Source organism: Macaca fascicularis, chromosome 3 (genome assembly GCF_037993035.2).
Source record: "Macaca fascicularis isolate 582-1 chromosome 3, T2T-MFA8v1.1".
In the NCBI taxonomy this organism is placed as follows: Eukaryota; Metazoa; Chordata; class Mammalia; order Primates; family Cercopithecidae; genus Macaca; species Macaca fascicularis.
Genome location: NC_088377.1, coordinates 152,203,710 through 152,219,167, shown reverse-complemented (window position 1 = coordinate 152,219,167; position 15,458 = coordinate 152,203,710). Strand labels below are relative to the sequence as shown.

At 39.3% G+C, this 15,458-nt stretch overlaps 1 protein-coding gene across 12 annotated transcripts in view; it reads left to right on the top strand.

The window, feature by feature from the left end:
• IMMP2L (inner mitochondrial membrane peptidase subunit 2) overlaps nucleotides 1–11,802 on the top strand; it is an 872,645-nt gene extending 860,843 nt beyond the window's left edge. For all 12 annotated transcript variants that reach the window (XM_045387477.3, XM_005550543.5, XM_065542471.2 and 9 more), the window contains one exon: nucleotides 11,132–11,802. In XM_045387477.3, the coding sequence (XP_045243412.1) occupies nucleotides 11,132–11,141 (10 nt within the window). In that variant the 3' untranslated portion in view covers nucleotides 11,142–11,802. The remainder of the gene's footprint in view (nucleotides 1–11,131) is intronic.
• The last annotated feature ends 3,656 nt before the right edge of the window (nucleotides 11,803–15,458 follow it).

Below are 15,458 nucleotides of genomic sequence, written 5' to 3'. Positions count from 1 at the left end.
ACAAGGACCTGAAGGTAGGGATCACTGGCAGATAAGTTATGGTCCAAAAGGGATCACCACTTTTAATGATACCTCACTAGCCTTATACTCACCACTAGCCTTATACATGCTGAGAGAAAACACTGGATGATAGCTGTATAATCCTCTGGATCCAAAGGTGGGAGGTCAAGAAGATAAGAGATGTGCTACTTTATAAAAAATATATTTAACTCAAATATATTGATCTTCATATTGGGAAGAACTGGATATTGGGGAGACACTACACCAGGCTTCGATTCCTTGGTCAGGAACAAATGGATATGAATTGGAGTGGCTGGGATGGAAGAGTCGGGACTGAATTGGGTCTTGCAAGAGGGATCCAGGGATCTAAGGAAGAGGATTACAAACTGAAAGGACAATCAGAAGCAGGCAGATAGATATGGTATGTCCTGTTGTGGGTGCTCTGGAGAGGCCCTGAGAGTAGAGTACTTGTACTGAGAAATCATGAAGATGAGTTTGGAAGGATGTGACTGTGAAGGACCTTTGATGTCAGATTGGAGAGCTGACATTTCTTTAAGCATTAAGAAATCAGTATTTATGTTAGAACAACATTTCAAATTTTGGATATTGTTTCAGTTTGTTTTGACTTTCGAACATAATTATAGGTAATTTAATATTGTAGAATAAATATCATCTGACTGCTGCTTTGTTTATTTGGAAATTTCTCTCTCTTCTTACGCTGCTAAGTAAATTCATCAAAATATTTTGTTTGCTAAAAGTGCAGATTGTTTTTCCTGCATACAAAATATTTTAATCAAATGGATTTAAAAGTTTTGTGCTTCACCTCATTCCTCACACCTCACATTGATCATCTTCTGACCCTGGCTCTAGTTCTGACATGGTTTGGCTGTGTCCCCACCCAAATCATATCTTGAATTATAGTTCTCATAATCCCCATGTGTCATGGGAGGGACCTGGTGGGAGGTATTTGAATCATGGAGGTGGTTTCCCTCATGCTGTTCTCATGATAGTGACTGAGTTCTCATGAGATCTGGTGGTTTTATAAGGGGCTTTCCCCCTTTTGCTTGACATTTCTCCTTGCTGTCACCATGTGAAGAAGGACATGCTTGCTTCCCCTTCTGCCATGATTGTAAGTTTCCTGAGGCCTCTCCAGTCATGCTGAACTGTGATTCAATTAAACCTCTATCCTTTATAAATTACACAGTCTCCAGTAGGTCTTTATTTGCGGCATGAGAATGGACTAATACAGTAAGTTGATACTGGGAGTGGTTTTCTGCTTAAAGATACCCCAAAAACTAGAAGCAACTTTGGAACTAGGTAACAGGCAGAGGTTGGAACAGTTTGGAGGGCTCAGAAAAAGACAGAAAAGTGTGAGAAAGTTTAGAACTTCATAGAGACTTGGAGGGCTCAGAAGACAGGAAGATATGGGAAAGTTTGGAACTTCCTAAAGACTTGTTTAATAGCTTTGAGCAAAATACTGTTAGTGACATGGACAATAAAATCTAGGCTGAGGTGGTCTCAGATGGAGATGAGGAACTTGTTGGGAACTGGAGCAAAGATGACTTTTGTTATGCTTTAGCAAAGAGACTGGTGGCATTTTACCCCTGTCCTAGAGATCTGTGGAACTTTAAACTTGAGAGAGATGATTTAGGGTATCTGCTGGAAGAAATTTCTAAGCAGCAAAGCATACAAGAGGTGACAGAATATAAAGTTTGGAACACTTGCAGCCTGAAGATGTGGTAGAAAAGAAAAACTCATTTTCTTGGGAGAAATTCAACCCAGCTGCAGAAATTTGCATAAGTAATAAGAAGCCCAATGTTAATTGCCAAAACAATGAAGAAAATGTCTCCAGGGCATGTCAGAGACCATCATGGCAGTCCCTCCCATCACAGGCCTGGAGGCCTAGGAGGGAAAAATGGTTTCATGGGTTGGGCCCAGTGCCCACCTGCTCTAAGCAGCCTCAGGACATGGTGCCCTGAGTCCCAGCTGTTTTGGCTTCAGCTGTGCCTAAAAGGGGCCAAGGCACAGCATTGCTTCGGAGGGAGCCCCAAGCCTTGGCAGCTACCATGTGGTTGGGCTTGCAGGTGCATAGAAGTCAAGAACTGAGGTTTGGAAACCTCCATCTAGACTTCAGAGGATATATGGAAATACCTGGATGTCCAGGAAGAAGTCTGCTGCAGATGGGGAGCTCTCATGAAGAACCTCTGCTAGGGCAGTGTGGAAGGGAAATGTGGGGTTGGAGCCCTCACAGAGTCCCCACTGGTGCACTGCCTAATGGAACTGTGAGAAGAGGGCCACCGTCCTCCAGACCCCAAAATGGTAGATCCACTGATAGCTTGCATCGTGCACCTGGAAAAGCTGCAGACAGTCAATACCACCCCATGAAAGCAGCCAGAAGGGGAGGTGTTCCCTGCAAAGCCACAGGGACAGAGCTGCCCAAGGCCATTGGAGCTCACCTCTTGCATCAGCATGACCTGGATATGAGACATGGAGTCAAAGGAGAATCATTTTGGAACTTTAAGGTTTAATGACTACCCTACTGGATTTCAGACTTGCATGGGGCCTGTAGTCCCTTTGTATTCACCAATTTCTCCCGTTGGAATGAGTGTGTTTACCCAATGCCCGTACCCTCATTGTATCTAGGGTGTAACTAACTTGCTTATGATTTTACAGGCTCTTGGCAAAAGGGACTTGCCTTGTCTCAGATGAGACTTTGGGCTTAGACTTTTGGGTTAATGGTGGAATGAGTTATGACTTTGGGGGACTGTTGCAAAGACATGACTGTGTCTTGAAATGAGAGGACATGAGATTTGGGAGGGGCTGGGTGTGGAATGATATGGTTTGGCTGTGTCCCCACTTAAATCTCATCTTGAATTGTAATTCCCACAATCCCCACATGTCATGGAAGGGACCTGGTAGGAGGTAATTGAATCATGGGGTCAGTTACCCTCATGTTGTTGTTGTGATCGTGAGTGAGTCTCATGATATCTGATGGTTTTATAAAGGGCTTTTCCCCCTTTTGCTCAGCACTTCTGCTTGCTGCCATCATGTGAAGAAGGACATGTTTGCTTCCCCTTCTGCTATGATTGTAAGTTTCCTCACAGTAACTGTGAGTCAATAAAACCTCTTTATAAATTACCCAGTCTTGGGTATGTCTTTATTAGTTATTAGCAGCTTGAGAATAGACCAATACAAGTTCTGAACATCTTTCTTTTTTTTAAGCATGTAAACAGAAATGTATTGCTCACGGTTCTGGAGGTTAGTAAATCCAAGATTAAGGGGCTAGCAAATTCAGTGTCTGGTGAGGGCCCCTCACATAGTAGAAGTGCCTGAACATCTTTTTAAAAATGTCTTTCCTCCCACTACTGGTCTTGTTCTTCCTTATTTTCTTTCCTGTGTTTTTTCCTCTATCCCAACTCAAGGCTCTTTTGCATTTGCTTGTCCTTATCATGTCCTTGCAAGCCTTTCCCTCAAGAGAGGGTGAAACTACCTGAAGCCAAGAAATGAAAGAGTGTTCTGTAGACTATAGGTTTGTGGAAAGGGAGGGGAGGGAACACCTGTCCCCCTGGCATCTGAAGGAAAGGCTGGGCTCATGAAGACTGTGTCTACCAGATGCCAAAATAACTTCTCAGTGGAGCCAACTCAATCAAAGACAGGCAATTCAGTGCAAATTTAGTCCATGTGGTTCATTGGCATTGTGTGGGTGAAACAACCCATTGACTGATATCCCTGATCACTTTCCAGCCAGTAATTTTGGTGTTTCCTAAAACAGAGATTGCTAAAGTGGGAAGCAGGAATATTCAAGTAGTGAATACAATGTTCCATGGGAGGCAAGAAAGAAATATCAGAACTTCTATTTGTATCTAAAATAAGAATCTAAGCCATATTAACATTTGATTTTATGGATTGTTAATAGTATGTATGTAATTTTAACATAAATAATAGGGATGAATCCTCAAATTTTTTGCTGATGCATAATCAAAACAGTTTGGTGACTACTGTTCTAGATTACAAATTCCCAATCTGTGGGCTCAGTGTCCTCCCACTCTACCATAGGGGCAACAGTTATTACAAGAGTTCTATTAAGACATGTAGGGGACTTATCTTCACATTCAGTACATATTACAAATGCAATGATCTGCTCAAGGTTTTCAGGGTTCATTTAATATGCTTTTGCTATTGTGTTTTGAAATTTACTGTAAAAGTAACTTTCTTATACCTGAAAAATGTGAATACATTGAAGGAGACACAGTTACACATGGGACACAAATAAGTAAGGAGAGGGGAGAATCAAGTTCCAACAAGATGTTAGGTTAGTTGTTCAAAGTATTTAACTTATTGGAAGAGTTATATATACTTAATCATCTCTCTTTTTCTTTAAAGCAAAAATTGTTTTGCTTTTCTCTCAACATATTTCTTTGTTCCCCTATTTTGAGGAGTAAGTATTAGGACATTTCATGGACCTGACTTCTAGCAGTGTTTTTTTTGTTTGTTTTTTTGTTTGTTTGTTTGTTTTTAAGACAGAATCTCCCTCTGTCACTGAAGCTGGAGTGCAGTGGCGTGATCTCGGCTCACTGCAACCTCTGACTCCAGGGTTCAAGCGATTCTTCTGCCTCGGCCTCGCGGGTAGCTGGGATTACAGGCAGGTGCCACTGCATCTGTCTAATGTTTGTATTTTTAATAGAGATGGGGTTTTGCCATGTTGACCAGGCTGGTCTCGAACTCCTGACCTGAGGTGATCTTCCCACCTCGGCCTCCCACAGTGCTGGGATAATAGGCGTGAGCCAATGCACCCGGCTGCACAGTGTTATTTTAATTCATGTGTATATTAGCTTGCTAGGGCTCTCATAACAAAATACCACAGACTGTGTGGCTTAAACAACATAAATTTATTTTCTGACAATTCTGGAACTAGAAATCCAAGATCAAGGGTTCAGTATGTTTGGTTTTTTCTACAGTCCCCCTCCTTGACTGTTGATGGCCACCTTCTTACTATGTTCTCACATGAACTTCTCTGTGTTCACATGTGCTTCTGGTGTTTCTCTATGTGTCATAATCTCCTCTTCTCATATGATCACTAATCCAGTTGCCTTCTGGCCTCATTTTTACTTAGTCATCCCTTTAAAGTTTCTGTATCCAAATACAGTCACATTCTGAGGTATTACGAGTTAGGACTTCAACATATAAATTTGAGGTAACACAATTTAGCACATAACAATGTACACTTACTTGTGATGAGTCTATTTTTTCAGGAAAGAATGTGGGACCTAGCCGTATTGAGAAGCAACTATATTAGGGCAACTATATTCTGATTTGTCAAGGACAGTCCTGATTTATTTTGATTGTCCTGACTTAATTAAACTAGCACCCCCTTGGACTGCCAGAAGTGTTTCATTTGGATGATAAATGATATGGTGATCCTGATAGAAAGCTTCTAGAAACAGAGTTTATGTATTTGAGTCTGGACTCAAAAAAATGCATTGCTGCACCTAGACTACCTCGACTATGAAATAGAGGCAGTAATAGTACTTACCCCATGGGTTATTGTGAGCATTAAATGAGTCAGTATGTGTAAGTCATTCAGAACACTGCCCTGCATAGAGTAAGCACTGAGTGTAACACTGAGTAAGCAAAGAGCAGGGGGATTGTATTTGTCAGGTGTGATGGTGAATTTTATGTGTCAGGTTGGCTGAGCCAGTGTGCCCAGATCTTTGGTCAAACATTATTCTGGATGTTTCTGTGAGGGTGCTTTTGAATGAGATTTACATTTAAATTGATTGACTTTGAATAAAGCAGGTTACTCTCTGTAATGTGGGTAAGCCTCTTTCAATCAGTTGAAGGCCTGAATAGAACAACAGGATGACTTCCCCTGAGTAAGAAGGAACATGCCAGCAGATCGTCTTCAGACCTCACCTGCAACATTGACTCTTCCTGGTTCACAAGCAGTCTGCCTTTGGACTCGAACTGCAACTTTTTCCTGGGTCTCCAGTCGGCTGACCTCCCTTGTCAGATTTTGGACTTGCCAAGCCTCCACAATCACATGTGCTAATTCCTTAAAAATAAATCTATCTCTCTCTCTCTCTCTCTCTCTCTCTATATATATATATATATATACACACATATATATATATGTACACACACATCCTGTTGGTTCAGTTTCTCTGGAGAACCTACCTGATACAACCAGTATGCAAGCCAAAACTGTACCTGAAGGATAACTTTTAATTTTTACAAAGTTCATATATTTCTGGATTTTTATCTCCTTCTATATTCACTATACTCTTTGCCTGCCTGTAGATATATCAATTTTTAAAAATGAAGATCCGTGACAAGACACTATGGAGGATGAATAGGCTCTCTCTCTCTCTATTATTCTCAGTATTAAAAAAAGAAACCCTAAATTTTGCATTCCATACCATGTTTTGAAGGAATATTGATGTTATCTGATAGAATCCTCATCATTCATCATTGTGAAGATGAATTTTTTTTTTCAGGAAGCAAGATTAGTAGCTTTAATGAATGTTTAAAATAAAAGAATTCTAAGACTGGTTTTGGTAAAATGAGTGTTAAAAAAATTGAATCACTATGCCCAAAACTGAGTCCAAAGCTAAGCAAGCAAGCAGATATATTGGCAAGAGTTCAGCCAAGTTAGAAGACTGGCAAGTCACCCTTATGAAAAAAAAGTTAAACATCTTGAAAAGCAAATAAAGGCTTGAGGTACATCTGAGTAGCAGCTATCAAATTTTAAAAAGGGTTATTGTAAAAGAGATGGAGACCAGCTGTTTTCCAACTCTGCTGAGCTCAGATAAGAACAAAACTGGATAAAAACTGCAATATGACAGATCATTTAGATCTAGGGAAGTATTTCCTGGAAGTTAACGTAGTTGGAATGGTTATTTAGGATGTTCTGGAATACATTCAAGGGATTCTTTAAAGCTGATTAGGTTTACCTTTTCAGGATGTGAAACAAAGTGGAAACTACAGATTTAGGTTCCCCAATTGAGTAATCAGCAGAATCACTAGGGTTAGATGGGGTGAGGAGACTTCAAAAAAACACAGACTTCATTTCTATGAAGTGATAGAGGTAGCTTCCAGGATATATTGTTGAAAATAAAAGCAAGGTGCAAAAGAGAATACAGCATGTTACCTTTGGTATAAGTCTAAAAGGGAAAAAGGAACACGTATGTATGCTTATTTGCTTTTTTTCCTCTTCAAAAAGGAAACAGAAACAGCAAACCGGAAACTAATAAAATTAGTTACCTATTGGGGATGGGTGGAAGATGGGAATGGGATTTCTCTTTGTATACTTTTTGTTTTAGTTTCCTATTGCTGATAGAATAAATTCCCATAAATGTAGATCCTTACAACAACACAAATTTACTATTTTACAGTTCTGGAGGTCATAAGTCCAATATGGGTCTCATTGGGCTAAAGTTAAGGTGTCAACTGGGCTGCATTCCTTCTGAAAGTTCTAGAGGATAATTCATCTCCTTCCTTTCTCTAGCTTCAAGAGGCTGCCTGCATTCCTTGGCTCATGGTCCTTTTCTCCAACTTCAAAGCTAGCAGCACCACATTTTCAAATCTCTTTGAATCTGACCCTTCTGCCTCTTGCTTTCACTGTTTAGTACCCTTGTGATTACATTCAGGTCCATAAAATAATAGAGAATATTCTTGTTATCTTAAGGTCAACTGGTTAGCACTCTTAATTCTTCTTTATTCTCTAACATATTCACAGCTTCTGGCAATTAAGATGTGGACATCTTTTGCCAGGACAGTGGCAGAGGAGGCATCATTCTGCCTACCACATCTTTAAAAAATAATCTTAACTTTTGAATGATGTAAATTTTTATATATTCGAAAATAAAATGGAATCAAAAATGGGTAATAAAAGCAAACTCTAAAATTGAATATAAATAGAAACAAATGAGCCTAACTCTATATCAAATGGTAACATAACTATATGGGGGAGAAAATAAAGAATTTATTCCAGGCCAGGCACAGTGGCTCATGCCTGTAATCCCAGCACTTTGGGAGGCCGAGGCCGAGGCAGGCGGATCACTAGGTCAGGAGATCGAGACTGTCCTGGCTAACACAGTGAAACCCCCTCTCTACTAAAAATACAAAATATTAGCTGGGTGTGGTGGCAGGTGCCTGTAGTCACAACTACTCAGGAGGCTGAGGCAGGAGAATGGTGTGAACCTGGGAGGCAGAGCTTGCAGTAAGCCGAGATTGTGCCACTGTACTCCAGCCTATGAGTACACCCTTAAAATGAGATATATTTTAAGGACTAAAATAATTACATAGAAATCTTAATTTGTACTCAGCAAATTTGTTGTTGGTAATGGTTGTAATGTAGTCACCTTGAAACTATTTTGAGTATATTTTAGGGAAGTATAAATGAGTAAATGTGTTAATGTTGTGGGGAGCCAGGATAATCACTGTGAAAGAAGGGAGATAAAATATGGAGTGCAGAAGGTGAGGGAGAACCTTGTGGTATTGGATTTTTTATATGTATTCCCTGAAATGGCATAGAATATTGATACCCTAGGAGCACTGAGCACACCTAGTACCAAATCTTGGTTTCTAAATAGCATTCCTTGCTAAAAGAAACCAAGGCACTTTAAAGAAATGTCTGATCTCAGGTGGAACAGGTATAAGATAAAAGGTAAGCCTGTAACAACTAGTAGTGTCAAAAAGTAAGGTAGAGCTAAAATACAGATGGAGATGTCTCCAAAGGACACATAGAGCTCCCACTGGCCAAACTTAAGACATTTGAGCATCAAACAGATAAATAAAAAGTAGTCACAGATTTTGACTTAAAAAAGGACTTCTTGATATTACAGTAGAGGCAGGGTGAGAGGGAAAGCACTTTTTTTTAGAGAATAATGCCAACTAATAAATGCAAAAGAAAGAATACATTTGGAAAATCATTGTTTTTGTAATCCCTAATGTAATAAGTGATTCAGCAGGGTCATCAATGAATGTTAAAACAATTAGATGAAATATAGCTGGCATATAGGATATTTACATTATTATAAAATATATCACAGAGTTATTCCATTACAGAAGGAAAAAGATTTATTTGTGATGGAGAAATCTAGTCAATATTGCCTTAAGTGATCAAACTTGCTTCATAACAATGAGATGCACCAACATTTTGTGCCTCCTGATTTTATGGAACTTGACTCTAGTCATGAGGGAAAAAAATCAAGCAATTCCAGATATAGGACATTTTACAAGGCAACTTGCCGGGACTCCAGATTAAAAGAAATTAAATGTAAATCGAAGCAAAACAATGAGCATCAAATGCAATCTGTGACCCTTGATTAGACCTTGAGTTTTTAAAATAATGGCTATGAAAGACATCACTAAAACAATCGGAAAATTTTGAATATGGACTCTGTAATAAGTAATATTGTATCTACATTAAATATCTTGTGTATAATAATGCTATTATGTTCATATATGAAATGGTCTTAGTTCTCAGGAGATATATGATAAAGTATTCAGGGATAAATTTAGTATGATGTCAACAACTGTCAAACAGTTTAGAAGAAGTAGCTGTGTACATGTAACATATATGTACACACACATAAAATGAGGAAGAAATGAATGCAGCAAAATGTAAACGCTTACTTTTGATGGAACTGTTTTTTGTGCCACACTTTCAAATTTTTTATAGGTCTGATTTTCAAAATAACAAGTAGAAGAAAAAACCCTTTATTGAGCTCAAGGGCTTCTTGCTACCCTTCGTGCTTATTTAGTTTGTATTTCAAGTTGTTGTTAAAAGATTTTTCTTCTTCTTCTTCTTTGTAAACAATGTGTTTCTGATTATCTTTTTGGAAACCTTCCCTGACATCCAGCTCTGTCTTTGAGTCCCTAGACAATGTGATTTTTTTGAATATGTACGATAGCAAATAGAAGAGATTTCTTGAATTCATGTAATAGCAAATAGAAGAGCTTCAGTGAAAAGAATGTTTTATGTTAATCTCTGTGGAAGTCCAATTTATAGGAAAAACATTTGAAAATGGTAAATAAAGTGGACGTATAGTATTACTTTATAACTGGCACTCAGTAAATATGTGCTAAATATGAGTGTATTTTGTAAGCTTCTAAATACCATTAAAATATCATGTGATAATAACTATAACAACACTTTTTTTAAAAGCACAGATTTCCAGGCCCTCCTTCAGACCTGTTGAAGGGGAATCTCTGAAGATAAGACCCTGATCTTCCTTTTAAACAAGTTTGCTCTGTTCTTCTGTTTGCTGAAATTGATGTCTTTAAGAAGATATAAGATGTTTAAGGGCTCCCTTCCTGTCTTTGGGCTCAGCCTTAAGTCCTCCCCCTCACCTCTTCCATCCTCGCCAATCTCTGCTCCCCTCTGCTAATGGGGATTCTTTACCATCTGCCATGATCTGTATACTTTATTATTTTTCCTCACTACCCATCCCACCTTGTTTGCTTTCTCTTGGTTTTCCACCTCTCTCCATGAGTACTAGATCCGCGTTACTCAGTGTACTCTCCATGGAGACAGCCCACCCAGTCTCACACCTAACTCCTGCTGCTCATCTAGTAGGTGGGACAATGTTTTTTACAAAATATGTATATTTTTTAGGGCTCTGTGATTTTTCCATAAAGAAAGTCTCTCTGGGATACCAGTAACTCTGTGGGAAATTCTGAGAACATACACCAGATTTATGCTTCCTGGGTCTATGCAATCAGGCTCTTGAGGATAATGGTTAAGATGGTGGACTCTGGTGTCAAACTGCTTGGTTCTAAAGACAGACTAACCACTTGGTAGCTATATGACTTTTGGCAAATTTTTTAACCTCTTTGAGCTTTGCTTTCTCGTCTGTAAAAGGGAAATATTAACAGAACCTACCTCAAATGGTTTTTGTGAGGATTAAAGGAGTTTACATGTAATAGCACCTAGGAAAATGCTATATAAGTGCTTACTGTTTTTTTCTTTGTATTTCAATGGCTACAAAAGGTGTTTACTTTTTTTTAAATTCATCTTCACCTTTCCATTGAATGTTAAACCTGGATTAAATTCTGCTTTCAATATATTAATAACTATTTTTATAAAATGATTTATTTCTTGCTTTCTTTGTGTTTCTCATGAATTCAGGTTTCCCTAGGACTTCTGCATGCCCATGCCACACATATCCTGTGGCCCCCAGAGCGCTGGCAGAAATTAGAATCTGTTCTTCCTCCAGAGCGCTTACCAGTACAGAGAGAAGAGGAATGACTGCATGAATCTACCTGAGTTGCTGGCATTGGGATGCCAGTTACTGGAGAGGAATGGAAAAACAAAACCTCCAAAAGGGAAAAACTTCCAACAATATGATGCTGTGTGAGAAAAATTTACAGCACATTAAGACGATCTGTATTATTAAATAAATAATTTTCAAACGTTAAATAGTATTAAATGGCACCTGATTTTGTGTTAAATTTTAGTTCCCTGTTGTTTAATGCCCCCAAAATATGTAGATCTTTGAGAATGTAAAAATACTGCATCCACATGTCTTAATGGGGCTAAATTTCAGATTATTTGTTACATGTACTTATTCTATTGATTGTTGGGTTTTGATTTTGGTGCTTGCTGCTGAAATAAATTGAAAATTAATATTCAATAAAAATGATGTATTTGCCACTTACTGTTAAGGTAGAACAAGAAGGAACACATATTATACATATAATGATGGGAATTATATTGTGATTTGTAGTATCTACAAAGTAGTAACTGCCAGTTAGGAAGAACAGTAAACAGTGATGTTAAAATAAAACAATGATTTGTCAGGTCCTGTCTTGAGTGTTTAATTCTCATTGAGCACATCCATTAATGAGGAATTTCTTACCTGTTCTGAAAATAAGGAATTAAAATAATGGAGAACCCATTCTATTGATACTTGCATACAGTCAAGCCTTTCTTATTGGCCCTTTTTAATCTTACATTTCTGAGTAATATCATGCCTGTTCACAATGATGGGTAAACCCATTTATCAGCATTTAGTCATACTATTTGTTTAAAAGTTCTGAGTGAAATAGAAGAAAAAACAGTCCAGATCAGCCAAGTTTGATTTTCTTCCCCTAATTATTTCTCAGTATTCACGTCTGTAATACTGAAATCACCAATTGCAAAGTTATAGTAGAATAATAGAGTCTGTAATTTGTATGGATAAGGGAGTAAATTCCCTGCATCTAAGTCTGTGTTTATGAAAGCTTCTTTTTCATCATAGCATCATCATATTCAACAAATATTGATGAGCACTTATATACTAATGTTGGTCAGAATTTTTTTCTAAAGCAGATCGCTTAAAATTTTTCTCTGGCTCTTCATTGCCCTTCTTAATTCTTCAGTTCAATTTTCTCTTCCCCAACTTGAACTTCATACCCTGGCTTTTAACTGCAGTTGACCAAATACTGCTATTTCAAAGCTTGTAATTTTTTTTTTTCTTTCTTGGCAAAGTGCCTCCCTTGGAATTATTTGTAAAATGTTTAGTGCATAAGGGTATTGACCCTTTACTTGCTGGAACACAGGAAGGTCTAAGGGTCATATAAGAGAGGATTGGGAGTACTGAGGGGAGGTAGAGTAAAGAACAAATAGGTGCTGGTAGTGGCTGCTATTTACCACTGGTATAGAAGAGTTCAATATTTTAACAGTTTAGCCCATTGGCTATCAGCCTTGCTACCTTATTGACTACCTGTGCCATTGTTACTCGAACTATTCATTCAAGATTCTAAATCTTTGGAGGGAAGGTAAATGCTCTTCCTATTCAATTTTCTATTCACTAGCCATCCAGCACATCACCAGCAGAGTTAATGCCTAATGCTTGTTGAACAGCTCAGCTGACTAGTTACTTCTTCAGGAATACGACCCCAGGCAGTCACTGCTCTACCTGACATATACGTTCATTAATGTGTCACTGTGCATGTTAATGATTTGTGTACATATTTTCTCCCCTACTAGACTGTGAGCTAGTAGTCTATTCTAGAGCAGAGTTTATCTTGCTCAACTTGGTCATACGATTGTTCATAATTGACAATAAAATTCTGTCTAATCAATGTATGAATCCTAGGCACTGTGTTAAGGACAGGAAAATCAAGGTAGATAAAACATAGGTTCTCATAGTCTACTGGTGGGGGAAGGAGGAACTGTAAAGAGGCAAACAGTTAACATACAATTCAGCAGCAGGTATAGAGCATGGAATAGGTGAAATGTGAGCAGAAAGGGCTGTAAATCTGATTGTGTCTGGGGAAATAGGGATGGGGGAAACCGTCACAGAAGGGGTGCCATAGGCTGAGCCTTCTAAGATGAATGGAGTTCCCCTCCTGTGAATTATAAATTTAATCTGTATAAATGATTTCAGTCACTTAAATAGTTTCCTCTCAAACATTACTGCCAGTTTACTGCTCAGGGTGTAGTGTGTATATTGTGTTTTATACATTTAGTTTGTAAAATGTGAAATAATGATTGTGCCTCAGGAAGATTGAGATTTGTAATTTTTTTTTTCACTTTACAAAAGTCATTTCAAACAATTTTACCAAGTAATTTATAAAAATGTGTTGTATATCAGAGGTTCCAAGATGGCCGAATAGGAACAGTTCCATTCTACAGCTCCCAGCATGAGCAATGCAGAAGATGGGTGATTTCTGCATTTCCAGCTGAGGGTACCAGATTCATCTCACTGGGGCTTGTCAGACAGTGGGTGCAGCCAACAGAGCAGGACAGGGCATCGCCTCACCTGGGAAGCACAAGGGGTCAGGAATTCCCTTTCCTAGCCAAGGGAAGCTGTGACAGATGGTACCTGGAAAATCGGGATACTCCCACCCTAATACTGCACTTTTCCAAGGGTCTTAGCAAATGGCACACCAGGAGATTATATCCTGTGCCTGACTTAGAAGGTCCCACACCCACAGAGCCTCACTCACTACTAGCACAGCAGTCTGAGATCAAACTGCAAGGTGGCAGCAAGGCTGGGGGAGGGGCATCCACCATTGCTGAGGCTTGAATAGGTAAACAAAGTGGCTGGGAAGCTTGAACTGGGTAGAACCCACCGCAGCTCAAGGAGGCCAGCCTGCCTCTGTAGACTCCACCTCTGGGGTCAGGGCATAGCTGAACAAAAGGCAACAGAAACTTCTCCAAACTTAAACATCCCTGTCTGACAGCTTTGAAGAGAGTTGTGGTTCTCCCAGCATGGAGTTTGAGATCTGAGATTGGACAGAATGCCTCCTCAAGTGGGTCCCTGACCCCTGAGTAGCTTAAGTGGGAGACACATCCCAGTAGAGGCCAACTGACACCTCATACAGCCGGGTGCCCCTCTGAGATGAAGCTTCCAGAGGAAGGATCAGGCAGCAACATTTGCCGTTCTGCAATATTTGCTGTTCTGCAGCCTCCACTGGTGATACCCAGGCAAACAGGGTCTGGAGTGAACCTCCAGCAAACTCCAACAGACCTGCAACTGAGGGTCCTGACTGTTAGAAGGAAAACTAACAAACAGAAAGGACATCCACACCAAAACCCCATTGCTATGTCACCATCATCAAAGACCAAAGGTAGATAAAACCACAAAGATGGGGAGAAACCAGAGCAGAAAAGCTGAAAATTCTAAAACTCAGAGTGCCTCTTCTTCTCCAAAAGAATGCAGCTCCTCGCCAGCAACAGAACAAAGCTGGATGGAGAATGACTTTGATGAGTTGAGAGAAGAAGGCTTCAGACAATTGGTAATAACAAACTTCTCCGAGCTAAAAGAGGATGCTCGAACCCATCGCAAAGAAGCTAAAAACCTTGAAAAAAGATTAGACAAATGGCTAACTAGAATAAACAGTGTGGAGAAGACCTTAAATGACCTGATGGAGCTGAAAACCATGGCACAAGAACTACATGATGCATGCACAAGCTTCAGTAGCCGATTTGATCAAGTGGAACAAAGGGTATCAGTGATTAAAGATTAAATGAATGAAATGAAGTGAGAAGAGAAGTTTAGAGAAAAAAAAGTAAGAAGAAATGAACAAAGCCTCCAAGAAATATGGGACTATGTGAAAAGACCAAATCTGTGTCTGATTAGTGGACCTGAAAGTGATGGGGAAAATGGAACCAAGTTGGAAAACACTCTGCAGGATATTATCCAGGAGAACTTCCCCAACATAGCAAGGCAGGCCAACATTCAAATTCAGGAAATACGGAGAATGCCACAAATACAGAGAACTCCTCAAGAAGAGCAACTCCAAGACACATAATTGTCAGGTTCACCAAAGTTGAAATGAAGGAAAAAATCTTAAGGGCAGCCAGAGAGAAAGGTCGGGTTACCCACAAAGGGAAGCCCATCAGACCCACAGTAGATCTCTCGGAAGAAACTCTACAACTCAGAAGAGAGTGGGGGCCGATATTCAACATTCTTAAAGGAAAGAATTTTCAACAAAGAATTTCATATCCAGCCAAACTAAGCTTCATA